Source organism: Paramisgurnus dabryanus, chromosome 19 (genome assembly GCF_030506205.2).
Source record: "Paramisgurnus dabryanus chromosome 19, PD_genome_1.1, whole genome shotgun sequence".
NCBI classification, from domain to species: domain Eukaryota; kingdom Metazoa; phylum Chordata; class Actinopteri; order Cypriniformes; family Cobitidae; genus Paramisgurnus; species Paramisgurnus dabryanus.
In genome coordinates, this window is record NC_133355.1 from 29760178 (window position 1) to 29782050 (window position 21873).

Genomic DNA, 21873 nt, shown 5'->3' on the forward strand with positions numbered 1-21873 from the left:
TGGGAAACCACACCATGTGTCATTTTGTGTTAAAATTAGGAGTGTCACGATTCTCAAAATCCTCGATTTCATTACATTTTCGATTCTAAGGTCACGATTTGATTCTCGATTTTTGACATTATTGCTATGACATTATTATTTATTATTATTATTATAGTTTCACATTATCATGCACATTGCATGCTTTTCCTTGCATAGGGGTTTGTGGGCTTCACTTTACGCGAGAGAGCTTGTAGAGAAAGGATTCCTTCTTGCACGCACATGGACTTAATGATCGCGTCTTGGACTCCTAGCATCTGAAATAAATCCAGCGCGTCATAAGCAGCTGCGCTTCTCTTTGTCTCACATGTCATCTGTTCGAAGTCTAAACATAAACTAAAGTGGTAATCCTTACGTATTTGTTCAGTTTTATGCGTTTCATGCGAGCTGAGGCAAACTATCCCTTTTGTTTCAAATATAACCCGCTACACAAAAATCCTCTCTCACTCTCGCGTAACTTACGTGCAGAGAGCTGCGATCTGTCCGAAGGCAGATCACTAGGTAGTAAATAATCCTGTTTATGATATGCATTTCAAAGAGTCGTAGCAATACATCCCTTGTGTTTAAAATATAAATTGCGTTCCGCTGAAATGATGTTTTAAAATGCACCAGTTTTTTTCCCCCACTTGGCAAGCCGACCGAACGTGACATGGGGGCGTGGCAGCATCGACGATCCCATTTTTTTAATTCGACGTTCAAGGTTGTGACTTAATTTCGATCGATTTCATTTTAAAATCGAAATCGTGACACCCTTAGTTAAAATAAAACATAAGTTGTGTTAAAAGTAACACAAAATGTGTTGTTCCAATAACAACACAGAGATGTGTGGATTCTGGGACAACGCATTAAGTGTGTTGTCCCTAAACTAACACTTATTGGGTAGGGATGGGCAAAAAAATCGAGTTTTCGATTAATCGATTTTTAAAACGTGGTTGATTAAAAATCGATTCTCAAAGAGCAGAATCGATTTTTTTTTCATATTTATTTCCGCAAACATTGAACGGAGGAATGGAAGCATTTTAGATTTTGCAAGCAAGACGTGTTGTGGCTTTTAATTTCTTTTTATTAATTACCCACTTGTAAACTGCTGTTCACTGTTCTTTTTTTATTAATATAGTATGTGTATTATATCTATATTCATTGAGTTGAATCGAGAATCGAGTATAAAAACCTACCTGAGAACCAGAATCGAAAATTTAACCGAGAATCGGAATCGAATCGATTTGATAGCTTGTGAATCGAAATTGAATCGATCTGGAACATCTGAATCAATACCCAGCCCTATTATTGGGGTGGTTTCAGACAGGGATTAGACTAGTCCTAGACTAAAATAAATATAAGAGCTGTACAAAACAACTTGCAGTGACATATCTTAAAATACAGCCCAGTCTCACAAAATGTGTTATATAGTCACGTATTTTTTTGATTCTTTTTTCGTGATATTATCACGACTTTCCGTGTTTTTTCGTGATCGTATAACGAATTCCTGTTTTCGTGTGATTATCACGTATTGGTTACTCAACTGTTTTGTACTATTTTCTTACCATTGTCGCTTCGGTTTAGGGTTAGATTTACATAAAATGACATTCCTACCCAAACCCAACTCTAACCCTAACGCCAGGCGACATATAAAAAATAAATCAGAAAAAATAGTATAAACCAATATATAAAGTGACTTTCTAATGCAAGCACCAAATCCAACCCTAACCGAAGCGACAATGGTTTAAAAATAGGAAAAAGCAGTTGAGTAACCAATACGTGATAATCACACAAAAACAGGAATTCGTTATACGATCATGAAAAACGTGGAAATTTGTGACAATATCACGAAAAAAGAATAAAAAAATACTATATCAGGAAACCTTGTGAGACTGGGTAGCAAAATACATCAGTGCACTTTGCTTTGCCTTTAAATGCACAAAAGTAATGTTTTTAGTAAGGCATGTTTGTTAAAACTAGTTATATTTCCTAATTAAACTAAGGCCTAGTCCTGGCTTAAACTAATCCCTGTCCCTATTGTGTTGTTTTTAACACACGTGTTCTAATGCTCACCAACAGCGGTACAGGCGGCAAAAATGCGCTATTCACGTGTAGTTGGACGCTTGAACATTTGAGTTTACTCGCTTCATTTGCTCGTGAAAGCTGCGCATGAAATTGTAGTCATTCAAGACATTCATGCAGAAATTTGCATCATGGGAGGGGCTTCTGAGACTCCGCCCAGACTCCACTCGCTTCCTGTAATCACGTCACTACTACAGCAAGGTCCTGATTGGTTAACGCGGCGCGGAAATCCGCCAAAGTTCAGATTTTTCAACTTGTGTGTTTCCCGCAGGATGCCTAATTTTGTCTTTGCATTGACTTAACATGTAAATCACTCGCGCTTGCCGCCTCTACCGCGTCTGGTGTGAACCCTGCATAAGAGTGTACTGATGTGGATGTGACTGGAATCTTATATGCAAGGGATGTGGTTGTTATTAAGGGTCATGTGATCTGGTCATGTTACCAGTAGACTTTTGCAAGAACCGACAGCTGGATGACGTCAAATTAAAAATTTAAAAGCAAACTCCTCCGTATGATTCTGCAAATCACTCTTGCGGTACTTTGACGTCATTCGGCTGTCGATTCTTGCGGCGCCGCATGAAGTCGAACAAGCCTAGTATCATGAATCCCACTGAGGTAAGCAAGAATTAGGGCAGATTAACCAACAGCACAAACCATCATTTTGGTCAGGATTTACTAAAGACACGCAATGTATAATTAGCACTGAAATGGTGTGTTCTAGTTATTTTTGAGACTGACCTTATTGCATATGCATTTCTAGGAGTTTTCCTTTCAGACGCAACATTTATGGGAGGAGATTATTTAAATGATTCACACAACGTGATTTACTAATGTTTGCGCATGTGCTTTTACTGGTATTTGCGCCATTATTTAACTAATTTGCATTGCTCTTAGTAGATTGTGTTGGTCATTATGGAAATCAGTTGTTGCGTCTGTATTAGTTAATTTGCGCCTTTTAAGTAAATAACCTGCAGATATTACCACTCCCATCTGTGCTTTTGTGCTAATTTGCCATGTTTAGCCAATCTGCCCTTAAAAAAAGAAAAAGGTGAAAATGAAACGTGATGGTGCCACTTTAATGGTTGTATTGTGCAGACTCTGATCAGACCTCATATATTGATTTACTTTCTTTTTTTAAATATTGAATGGTATGCCAGTAGCCCTGATCCACCCGCTGTTATTTCACACCGAACATTATTGAGAAGGTCTACATCCATAATGAAAGAGCACCAGGCAGCGTATTAAGAAATGAAGCTACAGTTATTGAATTTGATGAAAATCTAAATCAATGAAAATGAAGTGTTAATCTCCGAAAACCCTATACAGAAGAGATTGCTTTTCTTACACTATCCTTGAGTTAACTGAAAACTGTACGTGCTTATGATTTGCTCTGTACATTTTTTACAAAGATTCAGTAAAATGTGTATAACAGTGCTAATATTATGAGCCACGAGAAAGTGTTTAAACAATATATCATCTATATCTTAAACAGGACCAGAAAATTAAAACCGTGCTGTTTAATTGGAAACAAAAGTGCATTGAATATTTTTAATAGGTTTTTCCAAGGTCACTTGTTTCTAAGATTCATATAAATACAGCCATAATGCTCTCATTACACAGTAGGTTCTTATCAGCATTTCGATTCTCTCATACGCTCACCTCCATCATGAAGGGGTCCGACTTCACCGAACGTCCGGTTGCCACACATTGAAATGTGGCGTTCTGCCCTGCATTCACCTCCACATCACCCAGCCTGGAGAAATGAGGCACTTTATCTGCACAAAACAGCAAAACAGAAAACTGTATTACATATAGTACATTTTTTTAACATGAGATTACCATATTACATAGCACCCAATCATTAGGAAGCTTTTTGGGTATCTGTTTTTGTATTATATTGCATTCATGTATTTACAGTACATGCTGTCCTTTGTCCTTTTTGTTGTTTTTAATCAAATCTATTTTCTCTTTTAACCAATAGGGTTTATGCCCAGCTGCACTACTTCCTAAACTTCAGCCAGCTCCTTGTTTCATGTCTGCCATTATTGGACAAACTGATTAATCCAGGTGTGTCTGATTATTGTTGTTGTGACTACTGAGGTCAGGCACACCTGGATTAGGTCAGTCAAACCCCTCCCCCTTTGGCACCCGTTCTGTCTCTCCTGTAGGATACATACCCCGGAATTTCGGATAGGCAAAAATAATCCAAATTTGATTCAGTCATCATGTGAATAATTTGTTCACTTTTTGATTTTAAACTTCGGATATTTAAATGTCCTCCAAAGAGACATTTTGGTTTGACTTCCAGCTCAGGATCAAATCATTACACACTATAAAGTGTATTTGTGCCATAGGAAAATTCTTCTTCACTTGTTCTCAACGCTTCCTTAAAAAAACACAAATGCTGTTTATGGTTAATTTCTGTCTGAAAGAGTTCGAGTGAAGTCCTGTTTCACACCCAATGCAAAAAAAAAAAAAAAAACGTATATCCGCAATACAGATGAGAGCTTTAACAGATGTAATGACAATGATTAAAGCTCTCAAAGCACATACAGAAAATCCTATAGCGATTACTTAAAGATCTCTCCACGAGCACTATGTTGGCTTTGATACAATACATCTTGCGAGTGGTCAGCTCTCATCTACAGTACAATAGCATCAGCCATTAACATGCTGCTAATAAGTGGCACACAACCGGTTTAATGATGGTTTACTGACAGCGGGGTGTCTATAATGAAAGCCAGATGTGAATAGACACAATGCGATCTCTGTTCGACCCGAGCGCACTGTGGGTGAAGCTGTACGCTATTTATTAGTTTAATTATAATTGAAATGATATTTAAGCGGTTAACCTGACATTTTTGATGCTATAAAAGTAAATGCAGCTAATGCACCGGCTTTTATTGAACATGTAAATGTGAAGCAGATTTTAAGGATGACTATTAAGTCTAGAAGCAAAATGCAGTTATACTGTTTCTCTAAGGCAGTGGTCTCCAACACGGTGCCCGCGGGGGCTAGGTTGCCCGCACAGAGTCCTTGAGTTCCCCGCCAAAGCATATTCTATAAATATACTCTATTTTAATATTTATTTATTGCATATTTTTATATTAGCTTGGCTTTTGATTTATGTGAACATTTTAAAACAATTTTACTTTCACAGCTCGGACGAAAAATATGAATATGCAGATTAGTCCCTGCCTTCACACTTTCACACCACTTGGACCATACAGTAGATTTATAAATACATAGATGCTACATCCTGCAGTTTCAGACACATAACGGCTAAGTTCGATTTCATACAATGCATACGTGAACTGCGATAACTTATCAATAGCGGGAATAAATTAACAGGTTACAGACCTCAACCTGCATGTGTGAGCAGCTCAGAAGCAGATGTGCCGCAAACATTTCAGCACCAAATTATTAAGCGGCAGTGTCCCAGACAGAGTTTAGATATTAGTAATATAAGGACATTTAAATAGTTTTAAATAGCACAAGTGATAAAAAGAAGCAGCAAATGCATTTTTTTAAAAGGTTCCTCATCTAAAAATAGTGACAAAAAGTTAAAACTCTTTTATTTCATAGTTTTCATTTTTATATTGGCTGTTATTGCACATCTTGCTGATCAAATTGACCTCAAATAGTTTAATATAACTTTAAATTTAAAATAGAATTGTAGGGAAAAACATTACTTTTTTATTTTTATATGCATAAATTGTTTATTTAATAGATTCATTTTTATGAAAATGTATTTCTTTTATAGCACACAAATTTAGTGTATATTTAGTAAAAAAATTAAATTAATAATGAAAATATATAACATTCATTTTATTTAAGAAATAAATGAATAGTAACAAATACTCATTAGATCCGTTTTACAGGAACACTGCGTGTAGGGGAAAAAAAGGGGCGAAAGTATAATTTTCAGTAATTTAAAATGTAATTTAAAAGATATTGTTTTGGACAGATATATTTTTGCTGTGGTCAATAACTAACAAGTGTTGTTTATTATCAATACCAAGTGGAATTTTAATCAAATGTAAAACGACTTCAGTATAATTTCACTTTAAACATTAGTAGCGCATTGTTTTTGACCCTGTCAGATGGGATGAAGGTTACACACAGGTGGTTCAAAAGTAACACACAAAAAAGTTTTTGTGTTACACTTGTTTTTTGTAAATCTAAATGACTATGACCTTGACATTTTTTATTTAAATTTCAGTTTCAAAATGTTTTATGTTTGAAAAGAAACCTGACAGTACAAACTTGAATTGGTAAGAAAAAAACATCTATTTAACAGTAGGAACACTATTAAATTATATAAAATTAAATTTAATCAAATTAGAATAATATACATTTTCAACATAATGCAACATTATTAGCAGCAGGTCAAAAGTAATAAGTGTTACTTTCGTCCCGACAGGAACCCCTGACATTTAAACTCGATTTACTTTTATTTTGAAAAACTCAGAGAGGTCAAACTTCAGGATGTATTAAGTCACTAAATAACCTGTAGATTGATCAGTATTTTAACACATGAAACCAGAAACACAAAGCGTTATAAGAAAAAAGTGACCGCTTTAGGAATTTACTTATCATGGTTAAAAACAGCTTTCCGGACGTGCAAAACGTTGAGAAAATAACATGATATTATCAGCTCTGTCAAGGGTTACGTGCTAAAGATGCTGATGCAAATGTTATCAGGGCTCGGAGAAAAACCGCTTTGTTATTTTCATCCCAGGTTACTTTCGCCCCAATTCTCCCCTACTTGTACATACTTGGCAGACACTTTTATTAAAGTAACTTCGAGTCAAAAGTATCAAGGAAAAGTGAAAAAGTTGGTTTAAAGATTTAAAAATAAAATCAGCTTTATTTTTCAGAGATGTCAAAGTAGTTTTGACGCCCAAAATAATAGGAGGGGGTTAAGATGTGTTTAGTTTTACTCTTCTGTCATCCATATTTAGCAATATTATTGTACTGGAAATATACGCTGGTGTCTGAACGATAGCAGAATTAAAAAGGACTTTAGACAGACTAGGCAACTAATAGATTTTGTAATTTCTCTAGTAGAAATGTAGGACAGATTAGTTTCTCTGTTTTGCTTCCAAGTCCTCCGGCATAATGTTGCTTCAGTTCAGCATCTGAGCAAAACCCTCACAGAGCTGCCACTGGCAAGAGCACAGGATTCTGGGTAAACACAATGCTGTATCTGTCCCCATACCACTAACATTCAGAGTCTAACTGCTGATCTGAGTCACTGCCTACAGTCTCGTGGTCAAATCCCATAGTCAGACATGGGCCAAATGAGAGCAGCCACAAGACGGATAATGAGAAATCTTTTCAAAATCTAGTCCCAAACACACACATCAAGTTTTTCAAATGTGTGCTCTTTGTATTCGTGTTGTTTTTTATTGCCCACAAGGACACTTATATCATAGTTACAAAGATGATGAATTACAGTTTTTAATTGAAAAAAACAGATGCTAAATTACTGGGTTCAGTGTAGAGATATCGGGTATTTTAAAATGATTGGGATTTTGCTTAACAGATCGTAGAAGACCCAAACTATCTTGTGTGTGTGCATCAAGTCCTTTGCCAAAAACGCTTGCAAGATTGTGTGGCTGGCAGTAGGTTAATTTGCATTGCTGCAGCACCCGCAGCACCCCCTATTGGCAAGAGGGAGATTTTTTTAAGTAAAAATATTTTGCACAATTTATACATTACTTATGAATATTTTAGGAAATTATTTTTGACACACGTAGGTTATTACGTGTATTTTGGGTTTAAATTTCATTACTATCCGTGCCTACCCATCTCCGTGGCCTCATCCGGGTGCACTTTCTCCGCCTTGCGTCTTTTGAAGACATGGGAACGCAGCACCATGACCCAGAAAAGACGCACCTTTCGCTGATGCCACAGAAATTCTGAACTCCCTGGACATTCGTCCCCTAGCTCATGAGAGACTTTGGACTCTATTATACAACTGGCGCAGTGGTCGACGCGAGTGTTTTTTGCTAGAGTAAAGAGCGTGTTAATAATATGCGCATACAGTATTAACGGGATGACAATGTGGGTTTGCTTATAACATACATGGATGCGCAGCAGCACAAAACAGTTTTTAAATATGAAAAAGGATTCAAATGTAAAAGATTATTATTGAGTCTCTTAGACATAAATGATGACCAATTATGAGACGTTAGGAGACGTAAAGAGCTGCTTCATCTGTAGCTACCCTGGTAAGTAAATAAATGCTTTGCTTTAAACAAATGCATCTATTTTTTAATGTTTTTTTAAATGCTACCCCGTGGATTTATTGTATATAATGACTCTGTACCTGTGGATATGGTGAGTGTAGGTAATGCTTTAAAAAAAACAAAAAAAACAAAAAAAACATGGCACTGTCCGAGTGCTGAAACGCTTCTGCTCTCTGCACGTTTGTAAATTCTTTATCTTTTGTTTGTAACAAATAAATTATTTTTAGAGAACAAACCTTATATTAAGCCTAATATATTCTAAAAATGTAATTACACAACATTAATTTCTTTATAAAAGTATAATATCACACCTAAACCCATTTTTTGCATGTCTGTTTCGGGTGAAAAGTTAGTGAGGTCATTTTGGGTCGGGTACATTTCTTTGAACCCGAAAAAAACATGTGTTGCATTAATGAATAAGCAATTTGACTTTAAGATTCCTTCATTCAACGAGCGTGTTTTCTTGTCAGCCTTTTTACCAAGCTAAAGCGAAGGATTTGACAGCTTTTGTTTGGTGAGGACATATGCGTCTAGAAATAAACACAGACAAACAAATACAACAAACAATATGTTATGAAAGAGGAAGACATGGACTGCTGAAGGTCGACCAGCTGGTCTGATAATATACAAAAGTGTTTGTGAGCAGATATTTATAATGACGATTATAGGTAGCAAAACCACACACACACACTTCTCATGGTGGCTTCTGGAAACTTGTCTCCATGGTACCAGTCTCTCACCCCAACCCCTTGACAAAGTTGCTGGAGGAAAGGTTTGGCTGTAAGTGCTGCGCAGTGTTTGGATGTCGCTCTGTTTTAAACATCAGTTTTCTCAAAAACACCCTCCATTATCAGTCATTGGCATTAATGTGGAGGATATTTCAAGAATGAGATCCACCAGCTGAAGGACTAGAAAGAAATAATGAACAATAAATATCTAAAATTGATTATAAAAAGCCCATAGATCTTTTTCAACAACAAACAAACATGCTTTTGCAACTGCAACCGTATAGTTTATATATGCTTTTGGCAAAATCAACAATCGATAGGGCAGAAAACACTTCCACTAAAATACAACCATGGTTTATTTTGGTATAACACAGATTTTTGTAATGTATTTGGCTCTTTCATAACCAGTTGCGTGTGGCTCAGAACGGCTCAATGAGGATATTAAACAGTCGGCCCTGTCACTTATAATAAGAAAAAATTGTAAGTTTTGCCAAATAACTTTTTTCAGTTTTATTTCAATTCCTCTTTACAGCCATTTACTCACTGCAATGTGATTTCTGCGGTACGAGCTACTGCGCATTTATTTGTGTTGCCAGATCTTGCAAGAAAAAGTAATAATAAGATGAATAAATTCAACATTGAACTTCAAAACCTGATTACAAGCCCAATAAACACTTGTGGACATGCCAACACAGCAAAGCAGCTTTACAAGCACAAGTTTAAATTATTAATGGACTATCAAGCTGTTCATGACTGTGTTGAAACATGCAAAATATGCGGCATGCGGTTTCAAAACACAATATACAATTTAGGACTTATCACAGGAAACAAGAGATCATCTCTTGAATCATTTGCAGAGAAATAAAACATTTTCTTTGCCTTTGTAAGTTATTTAGACAAATAATTAGGCTGCAATATATCTGGTATCCATGACAATCATTTCACACGCAGCTTCCTAGAGATGCCTTTAAACACAAAACATCTAATGTGAAAATGTGAGTTTGTCTCTCTTAATGTTTATTTTCGTTCAGAGTGGTACAGCACTACACTTACAGTGTAATTTAGATGTACCTGCCCCTTTTTCATGTAAGCTAGAACAACATATCCGGTATAATATAATACCTTATATTAATCATGCACATCAAGTGCATATACCTTGACACATTGTCCTCTCGAAAAGCAATGAGGTAGCTTTCAGATGAAATGACAGGTATTTCTGATGCACATGCATTTCTTGAAATGGCTCATATTGGATGTAGTTGTCAGCAATTTAGTGCATTTCAGTAAGCTCCTTTGTTCAGTACACTCTCAGAAGAAAATTATAAAAAGCTGTTACCGAATTGCTTCTCCTGCAAAAAGTACCTAAAGAGTGCATTTTACGACCTCATTGGTACACTGAAAAAAATTATTCTGACCCTAATTAAATGTAACAATTAAAATGTGCTCTTTAATCCATTCCAATATTAATTTGTTTTTAATTAAAAATATTAAGTGTTTTTAGGCATACCACTTTTGTTTTAAATCAACATATGTGAACATAACTTATTTAAGTTGGGACTACATGAAACATTTGTGTTGTAAAGCAATGGGTGAGAATTTCCAGTTCCCAGCATGCTTTGCATGAGACAGCCTAAAGAGAGTAAATATAAAAAAAGTATGCAATTTTAACTCTTTCCCCACCATTGATGAGTTATCTCTTCAATTTAGAGAAAATATTTGCATAAAAAATTATAATAATGCACTCACCCAATTTATGAAAAAAACTGAAGCCAATAATTTTAAACTCTGTGTATGTTTTGATAAAAAACATATTTTTTTTTTTTTTTTGAAGAAAAATACCCATATATAAGAATTTATGAGCAGAGAAAAAATATATAAATAGGATGAAATGTTTTTTCCCCATTTTGTTTGTTTGTTTGTTTGTTTGTTTAAAAGCAGAAAGCAGTTTTTTTTCTGGAAGGCATTTTTGTGAAACTTTGAGAAAATCACAAAAAAAAAAAAAAAATGCTGGCGGGCAACTTTTCAAAAAATGGCTGGGGGGAATGTTTGTGTGTTTTTATATTACACTGTAAAAAGTGAAAAGTTGGATAACCTTAAAAAAATACCTCAATTGGTAACACCTTTAGTTGAATAAGTTCAACTAAAAACTAGGGCCGGGACTTTAGCGCGTTAATTAAGATTAATTAAATATACAAAAAATAACGCGTTAAACATTTTTAACGCATTTTAATCGCACTTATTTTTGCACTGCGGAACATTTCTCATTGGATGAGTTTCGGCGGACCAATTATACTGGAGCACCAACTAGCGTTCATGACTTCAGACAACAACAAACCACAGTGAACATGAACGAAGAAGCTGATGAGATCGCTTTGGTTGGCCCCGTGGATGGGAAATTTAAAAAAAAAAAACGAACAGATGAATGGAAGCGTAGATAAGAGCATGGTTGTGTGTAAGGAATTCACATATCACCGCAGCACATCGAGCCTCAAGTATCATCTCAATGCAAAACATATAGCAGCTAGCGTGGACGTTAGCGCGACTCCGGGTACAACGACTTGGTTGAACAAAAATAAACAATATTTTGTTGCTTAAGCTTATCTATTCAGTCATTATTCATGGTATACTAAAAATCCATGTGAAAAAATAACTTCTCAATGTTCTCAGGTCAAATATTTATATGTGATTAATTTCGATTAATTAATTACAAAGCCTCTAATTAATTAGATTATTTTTTTTAATCGAGTCCCGGCCCTACTAAAAACATTTATTTAAATTTAGATAATGTAATTGTGTGCAACCACTTTTTTTCAGCGTACATATTGATACCAAATGTATACATATTTGTACCTAAAGGATACGGTCCTAAGTTTTCTTCTGAGAGTGGAGTCATGGCACATATCAGGGTGTCGGACATTTTAGGAGCTGTTTCAATCGCAACATGCTTTGTGCACTAAATGTTCTTCCATAAAAATTCCCACAGTGCAACCCATAAAAAACAGTGACCATTGCTGCTCCCTATGCTCCTTTTCACTAAAGCTCATTTCTAAAATATTATTACATAACATGAAAGAACATTCAAGAACTTGTGAACGTTTGTTGTATTTTATATATATATATATATATATATATATATATATATATATATATATATATATATATATATATATATATATATAAGTAGCTTAATGTAGCAATAGCTCAGAGAAGAGCTGTCCATGGTGCTGACTACTTAGTGCCCTTACTCGCCTAAGCAACATTACCTCAGCAGTTTGATAGGAATTTCTAGCACACATATGCTTGCATGTACAGGCAGAAATGAAAACTAGTAAAGTAAAAGTATGATACAAGGGCAAAGCTGGCTGACTAGAAGCAAAAAATATTTTCCTTCAACGTTCTTGGGGAGAAAGCAATGATTTTAACGCAATTACAAGCTCCAGAAGAGTTTTTCAAATGTTTAGGAAAAATGCATACCAAGAAAATCAATTTCAAAGGTTTTCAGACATCTCAAAGCCTTGCAATTTTCAAACACTATAATACAGCTTTTATTAGCATTTCGGTACAGTGCTTTAAAATGACCGGGTGTCTAGAAGTAGCCAGGTGACGGGGTGAAAACATTGATTTATTTTGTCTGAAATACAAACCTAGCCTTAAAAACTTGTGAAGTGAATGTAGTATACGACATGTAGTGGTGAACATGTTCCTGTAGCTCAACTGGTAGAGCGTTGTTCTACTAAAGGTCATGGGTTTAGATCAAACATACTATAAGATTGTATATCGTCGCTGTCCGATGAAAACCACGTATGTCCATTTTGCCGATTTTGAGATTTTTCGACGGATTGAATGTCCAGGTTAATTTCCGTATGCAGTATGCTTCACATATCTAAATGGCCAATGAAAAGTTGTGAAATCATGTCATCTCATTTTCACGTATATCCATTTGGTGTCGAAGCACCTCGCCGATCTCATGAAGTTTCATCGAAGCTCAGCACTGGATAGCCGAATAAACATAGCCTGGTGAGACAATGACTTTCCTTCATCGAGGTAAACGTTTCCCCCTGACGCCAGACGTACGTCTAGGAGTGACAAAATTACGATAGGACAAACAAAGTATCTGTCTAGCATTACCATGTCAGTGTATTGATTCATTGTCCATTCAAAGTTTGCAAGAGACATTTAATAAATGTATAAATAATATTAAATAAACTAAGCGTATTTAATAAACTAAGACGTAGGCTTTTTAATAAACTGAGCGTATTTATCTGTCAATATGAAACGCGACTTGGCCATTCTAATTTATGATCAGAAGAACGCGTATCGACCAGCGTTACTGTAAAATATGCACGTATGTCCATTTAAACTCAATTTTGGTCTAATGTGGATTATATCATTACACTGGCAAGAATATTGTAACATGTAAAGATGCCGTACCAAGTATGACAACGCAACATTCAACTGCTTTTGAAATACGGTGTTTTTTTCACTTCCTGAAAAGTAACCGTTTTGGACATATGTGAGTTTCATCGGGCAGCTGTGATATAATATAGTTACAGTGATGTAAATATTGAATTATAAAGTACAGTTGAATTGGGTTAAACACACTATAATACTGCCTTACGAAAAACAATAAATAGTGGAAATCTGTAAAAAGTGAAAGCAAGTTAATAATGTGTCCAAACACAACCCCCAACAGCCCTCTTGCAAACTGGTGCAAAACAGATAAACCTTTAGATTTATGTAAAAACTCTGAGTTTTTCAAACTCTTCATGTATCAATTAGTTGCCTGTTTCCGTTGCATCTGCAATTTTGCTCTGGCTGTGGTTTTTCAAATTTAAATGCAGAAATGTTTCGACTCAGTAACACGATCCAAATTAAAGCACGAAGCAAACTGAGCACTTGAATTTAAAAGCAAACATACAATCACTTTCATGTCAGCATGACTGCACCACATTTCCTGAAAGTCAGCCGGTACAGAGATATACGGTGAAATGACAGGGGCTGAATCACGCGGCATCCGACAACGCAAGTCTCCCGCTGCGTTAATGGAGAAAGTGTCGTCAGGTGTGTGTGTGGACACGGGGAATTTGTGAGGTAAAAATAACAGCGTAGAGACGGACACGAGACGCTCGCGCTCATTCACACCTGACTAAAGCAACAGATTAAGCAATGACACAGAGGGCACGAGAGCCAACGCGTATAAAGAAACACATCTGAGACGTCCACCGCAGGGGCTGAGAGACGGAGAGATATCAGCACAAAAGGTCACCTACAGGAAGATGATGTGGAGCGAGAACAAGAGAAGTGGAAGCAAAAGTGTCATTGCATAATTGTCTTCCTTGATGGCTATTCAGATCAAAGCGGGCACCCTGAAGCTCTGACAGGAGGAAATGGGAACCTTTGTGTCTCTCTCCGGGGGCTCTGACCCGGTTATACGCCTTCCTCTAGACTGGAAAAGGTCAATGAAAATGTGTGTGTATGTGTTTGCGGAGAGACAGAACTTACAGCAAGGATAGTTTAACAGGACTATATCATCCAGACCGATGTAACCCTTCTGCTCAGATGAGACTGTGGCCTCGAAAATGATCTGTGGAGAAAGAGATAAAGAAAGAATAAGACCGGATACACAGCAAGAAAACGGTAATAAAACCACACCTTAAATATTAAAGACATTCATATGGAATATAATAAATATGCATATTTTTTCTTGCAAAATAATGGAAAGGTTACTGTCAGAAATTGGAAATGACAAAAATGTTAAACATATAAAGATATAAATTAAATAGGGCCTTATAATCATTCAATATCTATAGGGTATGCAGCATAAAAACTGTATTAAAATCCGTGTTAATTAAATTACGTGTAAAGTCAAATTTGAGTGATTAAAAAAGTCAAATAAACTAAATATTTTTTTTAAAACAGGCAGGATTTTCTGCTGGCGCTGAAACCACACTCACTCGTGGGAAAGTTGCCATCTCTCTCAAATTTCAAATACAGCTACAACCTAAATGGATGCTCAGGATTGTGTTAGGGGCGGGGCTAAAGCGGTGGCTCGATGATGCATTGGAGCCACCGTGCATGGCCCCACCCCAACACAAATAATCCTGAACAACCTGAAAAACTGTTTGACGGTGTAACTGCACATTTCAGTACTACATAGTTCAGTCTTTGTAATGTGTTTAGGCAATACGTTTCTAACATTTATAATGTGTTTATAAACAATTCTCAGACTTTACATACATACATGTCAAAACATTGGATCTTGCATAAAAAGCTCAAGAATGCATTTTCAAAAAAGTGCATTTTGCTTCAAGGTTTGTGTAGATATATCTATTGTTTATTCAACCATGTAGTAAAAAGACTAAAAAGTTTTCCTTTGCGTTTATGAAAACGTTTACATAAACGCTGTCAAAAAGATCCGCATGTACACGGATCCACAAAGACGACTAAATACGCTGCATTACATATGCCAGGCCAATAAATGGTGATGTTGCCTTGTAAAGAAACACTACACCAGCACACATTCTTTCACAGAGCGATAAATACAAACAATCAATGTGGCGACAGCATCGAGCAATTTTATTTAGATGGATTATTTTGTTTAGGTTTATTACTACAACTGACCCTGGACTGAACAGTGGCAACGTTTTTTTTTACTTTTTTGGCGTTAATAAACTCAGTACCTTGAGCAGCACAAACACAGTCCTATAGGCCACCATTGTTGTTTTGGTTATACTCGCGCATGCATATAGACTTAATTATCACACATGCATGATGTCATCATTATCACTGATTCACGTTTACATAGTTTACACAGAGATGACAAGGGCGTAATTGTCAAAAAGTTGCACTTTGAAGCTCATCTTCAATGGTTTATATTTAAGGACCCCAAAACGATGTTGTGGTGTAAACAAACAGCCAAACGACAAAAAAACTTTCCTGTTTGCGGTTGAAATCTTTGTCATGTAAAAGGCCCCTTAACCAATTGCTTAAAAGCATTGTATAATACTGAAACAATTAATCTCACCTCCAAAACTCATTTAGACCAATAAATTCATAACACATTCACCTAAAAAACCCTAACAGAGACCATTACATAAATTATGAACTTTTATTTTATTTTTTTTTAATTATGATTTTTCACATAAATCAGTATTTTATTAGAGAATTTTTTTTTCACTTTACTTTTTTAAATGAACTTTTCACTAAAGTTTTCTATGGTAAAATATGTTAAAATAATTATAAATTAAATCATGTGAATGAATCAGAAACTAGTCAATTTTCTTTCTATAAATATAGTACTTCATCTTTGAAATTACAGTTAATGGGTGAGAAAGAGGGAATTCAAGGACTACAATAATAATCATCACATTACTGAAACAAAAGGTGTAGTTAATTATTGTAAATGACTGTAAGGGTTCTGGTCCTCTGAGGTCTTCTGTTAACCCTGGCAGTCTTTAGGAGAAATGCTCTCACACCCCACATTCATTGCCTTCAATAAAGTCATCTGGTTGTGTGGATGGTGGTCATAATGTATGGAGGTGGACATAGCTCAACGTAGAGAAACAAATCCTTTATGGGGTTTACAGTACTGTAAATACTGTAACAAAGTGCTTGGATGTCACATTATCCCACACAACAATGAAGGTTGGGGAGTCTAATGCGCTTTGCATTCTCTCCTCTTCTGGCACAAGTCCATTATGCAGGTCATCCAGAAAATAAATGAGCCTCTCTGTATTATAGGTCCCAATGAGTGGTTTGTGTACCAGCAAAACATCATTGGGCAGTGCACAGATTGTAATATGATGTTAGTTCCTCTTTGGCCTGGGATATTCACGGTTGCTCCAATCACAATTTATTTTTCTGCATTTTCTGCTAAAATTTTCTGTTACAGTTTTTCTCAATTGCTTAAACACACACACGGAGTCACACACACACACAATGTGGGCATAAAAACAATACCATTATGTCATTCCCAAACACACACACATACACACAGATTCCCCATAACAGTAAACGCAATTCACCTGTTTCCACACATGCTTCAATATTCAAAAAAAAAAAAAAAAAAAAAAAAAAATTGGCCAAATAAATTGCACTATAAGTTCATTAAGTGAACACATACTCTTAATATAATGAACTCAAGTCAAGATAAACTCAAAAAGCACACATTTGCAATCACTAAAACTCAAAATTGTTAACAGCAATCAGAATTAAAGAGTCAATAAATAGGATCTGATCCAATGACCAACCAAGGGTTACCATTCTTTCTTTGCCAGCATATTCCCCATTTCTGAATCCAAATTTCTGGAAGCAATGCTAGACGCCTGTGGAGCTGTGTCTGTGGAGTCTATCCAGGGTTGTATAAGGCACACAAGGGCATTTTTCTCACACTACCTGGCAAGAGCAAGCATCATTTGTGATGTTGATGAGATTTTACCCCAGCAGGCAATAACCGAGACAGTGAAATGACGGCTAACTATAGACCCACAATATAGTCCGACTCTAGCCCTATTCGGACGGGATTAGTTATATGGCGGAAGATGGAATAATGCAACTTAACCACAGGATGTCTGTAATATTGATGGCCAATTCGCACAGGATTAGAAATCTCAGTAAAACATTCTGAAGTGTGTGTGTGTGTGTGTGTGTGGGGGGGGGGGGTAACTCGATTACGCAGCGCAGTCACCTCCCATGACATGAACATCACATTGCTTTCTGATATCACATGTGCAAACACACAGTGTGGTGCCGACGAGAAAACACCGTTTAATTTCAGTTTGGGGAGAACATCAGTTTGATAGCATGGTGCATATCAGTGAAGCACGGGTTGGTCCCAAATGAACGGGTGCCGGCGGACACCCACGGTTACGAGTCATCCAAAAATATTTTAAATGTTACTCAGGTCGTGGTCAGTCGAGTTGTTTGAAATAAAGATGCCAATTAACTATTTGAATCAATTACTACTTTTAAAAAATGCGGGCCAGGAAGCAGTACAATATTTATTTTCATTTGTTTGCGGTCCAAGTTGAGGGCAGGTTAGTTGAAAACATTGGTCGGGTGCAGGTTGTTAAACATTGATAATAAAAACACATTTATAATAAAAAGTTGAAAGTAAATATCTAAAAGTAGCTGAAGATTTTGGGAACTGGGGAAAAATGAAAGACAGAATCAACTACTGACTGGTCTATCCTGGTGTTCACATATGCTGGTATGACCAGTATGGGATGCTGATGCGACCAGTAGGGAATGCTGGTGCTAGTGCTGGTTTAGCTGGTGCTGGTATGTTGCTGGTTTGGCTGGTGTTTACTGGCAAACCAGCACCAAAACACAACATATGCTGGTCTTGCTGGCATGCTGTTTCTTTCAGCAGGGAGAGGTATTTATTACAATACTGTTTCGCATTTCTTTTGTCAAGGTTGTTTTGAAAGAGTTATCAGTCAGTGCTGTAATTTCATAAAGTTCAAAATTACTGATCTGAAAACTTATTTGGTATGCATTTGGTAGTGTGTTGTGAATGAATCCCTCCAGTGGTTTTGACAGTATGTGTGTATTATCTGAGGGCACAGTTTGAATTAGGATTCAGAAGTTAGTTGTTTGTTCTGTTGGGTGTGACATTTTAAAATTGTGTCTGAAGATTTGAGAAAATTGCGAATTGTTCCCAGCAATCGAGAAAAACTGTAAACAAACAATTACAGCAGAAATGCATGCAATTTGCCATCATTATGTTTGAATTTGTTTTCCATTTCAAATGCAGTGTGTTAGCATTTAAAACATATACAGTTGTGCTCCTGTAACTTTACATACCTTTACAAGTTTACACATCCCAGTTCTTAACACCGTGTATTGCACCCTTAAGCATCAATGATACCTTGAAGTGTTTTGTGGTAGTTGTGGATGAGGCTCTTTCTCTTCTAAGATGGTAAAGGTCCCCGTTCTTCTTGGCAAAAAACTCAGTTCCTGTAAATGTGTGGGTTGTCTTGCATGAACTGCACGTTTGAGATCTCCTCAGATTGGCTCAGTGATATTGAGGTCAGGAGACTCCCAAACCTCCACTTTGTTCTGTTGCAGCCAATGACAGGTCGACTTGGCCTTGTGTTTTGGATTATTGTCATGTTGAAATGACCAAGAGCGTCCCATGCACAGCTTACGCACTGAATGATTTTCCGAGTTGGACGTATGAATTATCAAAGACGCGTTCGGAGAGAAACGCAGACGAGTCGCAGACACCCGTGAGATTTTTGGCATGCTAAATATCTGGACCGGTCTGCGATTCAAAATCATGCTGTGTGAAATGTGTTTTGACTGAAAATAACATCGGCGATGACCTACAGCCAATGAGAGAGCACCATACAGGACAGCTAGAAGTCTCTCCAAACATTTCCTCCTTTATAATCTTTATTTCTTGTTATTTCTGTTGCAAATGATGAATGGTAAGCTTCTTGCTGGCTACCATTTTTAATAATAATCCCAGTCTTGCATGTGTGACCTCGCGATATTTCCTTCGCGTCACTTCTCGTTGCGTTTGGTTGTGAGACGTAGTTTGCAGACCAGGACAAAGTTGACGGCGATTCTTCCTACGGTAAAGTCATGCAGTATGAAAACCCCTGTCGCCAATACATCATGCAGTCTGAAACACCCGACCAGTTTGAAAATCATGCGTTCTGAACTCCGCATCAGTTTTTTTTTTATAAAATACTGCATTCATCTTGCCATTAATTTTGACCAAATGTCCTGTGCATTTGTAGCTCACACATCCCCAAAACATCAGCGACCCACCTCCGCGTTTCACAGTAGGAATGGTGTACCTTTTATCATAGGCCTTGTTGACTCCTCTCCAAATGTAGCGTTTATGATTGTGACCAAAACGTTCAATTTTGGTGTCATCACTTCAAATGATTTTGCACCAGAAGGTTTAAGGCTCGTCTCTGTGTTGTTTGGAGTATTGTAAGCGGGATACTTTGTGGTATTTGTGTAGTAATGGCTTTCCTCTGGCTACTCGACCATGCAGCCATTTCTTCAAGTGCCTCCTTATTATGCATCTTGAAACAGCCACACCACATGTTTTCACAAAGTCCTGTATTTCACCTGAAGTTATCTGTGGGTTCTTCTTTGCATCCGGAACAATTTTCCATGGCGGTTGTGGCTTCAACAAAACTCTTTATTTTCCACGTCTTAATTCCAGTTTGAACACTGCTGATGGCATTCGTTGGATATCTTTTTAGATCCCTTTCCTGTTTTACTGTATACAGTTCAACTACCTTTACTTGCAAATCTTTTGACAATTCTTTCGCTTTCCCACTGACTCAGAATCCAGAAACGTCAGTGCAGCCGTGGATGAAAGATGCAAGGGTCTGTCAGGAGTCCAGAAACTCATTGACCTTTTAAACACACTCATGCTAATTACAAGCAAACCGATCACAGGTGAGGATGGTTATCTTTAATAGCCATTCAAACCCATTTGTGTCAACTTGTGTGCATGTTATCAGGCCAAAATCACCAGGGTGTGTAAACTTTTGATCAGGGTCATTTGGCTAGTTTCTGTTGTCATTATGATTTAAAAAGAGTAAACACAGTCGATTGACAATAAATGGCTTTCAGGCAAACACAAACCATGAGTGAAAGAAACATTTTTGTGTTATAAATCAAAATCTATGAAAAATGGCGAAAAATTCCTAAATTCTGCCAGGGTGTGTAAACTTATGAGTACAACTGTAGTTTTGCAGGTTGTGGATTATGAATGAGAAAAGAGTTTGTGAATTTTGACAAATGTGGTAAATGAATGCATTTTGTCTGCAAGCAATAACAAATAATTCACAGTTTGGTCTGCAAAGACTTCTGTTCTGCTGAATGTGTGAATAGTTTTGAAAATGCACCTTCACAGTATTAAACAATGCTTAACAAATAAATATTTTTCAATAAACAGCACAATCTTGTGCTCACCCAACAAAATAATTCACTACTATACACACGTAAACCCAAAAACAGTTGCTGTAAACTACTATGGCAGTGACTCAGCACAACACACTGCTGGTTTTGACCCATCAATGAATTTGATGTGAGATCTTCTCTCTGTTCGAGCCTGAGGTTACAGATCTAAACTCCCGAATGGCCAATTACACTGTATCACTCATCCCTCCCCATAACCTTTAGTCGCTCTGCTAACAAAGGCAAGACTGTGTCTCCAGCTGCTATATTGTTGAACAGGCACTGTAAGCTGATAGACGTTGTATTTCTTTGATTTGTTGGCTGTGAATGTATTCGAGGCTGAGCTCCAGTTAAGAGCATAAAGGGTATCACAAACTTGACAATGAAAGTTTCCAAACAGATCTTGTGCGCTGGGTTTCGAACTACTGTACACAACTCTTCCTGCTGTGTTTGTGCTACCTACATGAAAGGTTCTGAATATCGTGGCTTGCTGTTCTTTTTACGAACAATTATACAAGTGTTCGGGTAAAAAAAGATGTTGACAGAGGGACGCAAGTTATTTCTAAAATATATCATCAAACACTCCAGAATCGTGCTGAGAGTGTGTCTGGGAATGCAACCTCCTGCTCCCAATCAGATTCAAAACGGGAGTGATCGGAGTCCGAGTCCATCAACATCTCTAGTGCCTGTTCAATGTATACCTCTTCATTCTTATATGATATTATGATCTACATTTTCTCTGTTCTTTGTTGTTTTTATTACGCACCTGCAAGTACGGTAACTCATTCAGGAGATGCAATACACCTAAAACACGGATTGATGAAAAATTCGTCATTGGTGGAGATAACTCGTCAATGGTGGGGAAA

At 36.8% G+C, this 21873-nt stretch overlaps 1 protein-coding gene across 4 annotated transcripts in view; it reads right to left on the minus strand.

The window, feature by feature from the left end:
* Positions 1–21873, minus strand: part of ptprua (protein tyrosine phosphatase receptor type Ua) — a 354316-nt gene that overhangs the window by 171128 nt on the left and 161315 nt on the right. For all 4 annotated transcript variants that reach the window (XM_073812654.1, XM_073812653.1, XM_065290946.2 and 1 more), the window contains exons 4-5: positions 14585–14666; positions 3760–3875 (exon numbers count right to left, since the gene is read on the minus strand). In XM_073812654.1, coding sequence (XP_073668755.1) covers positions 3760–3875; positions 14585–14666 — 198 coding nt within the window. The remainder of the gene's footprint in view (positions 1–3759; positions 3876–14584; positions 14667–21873) is intronic.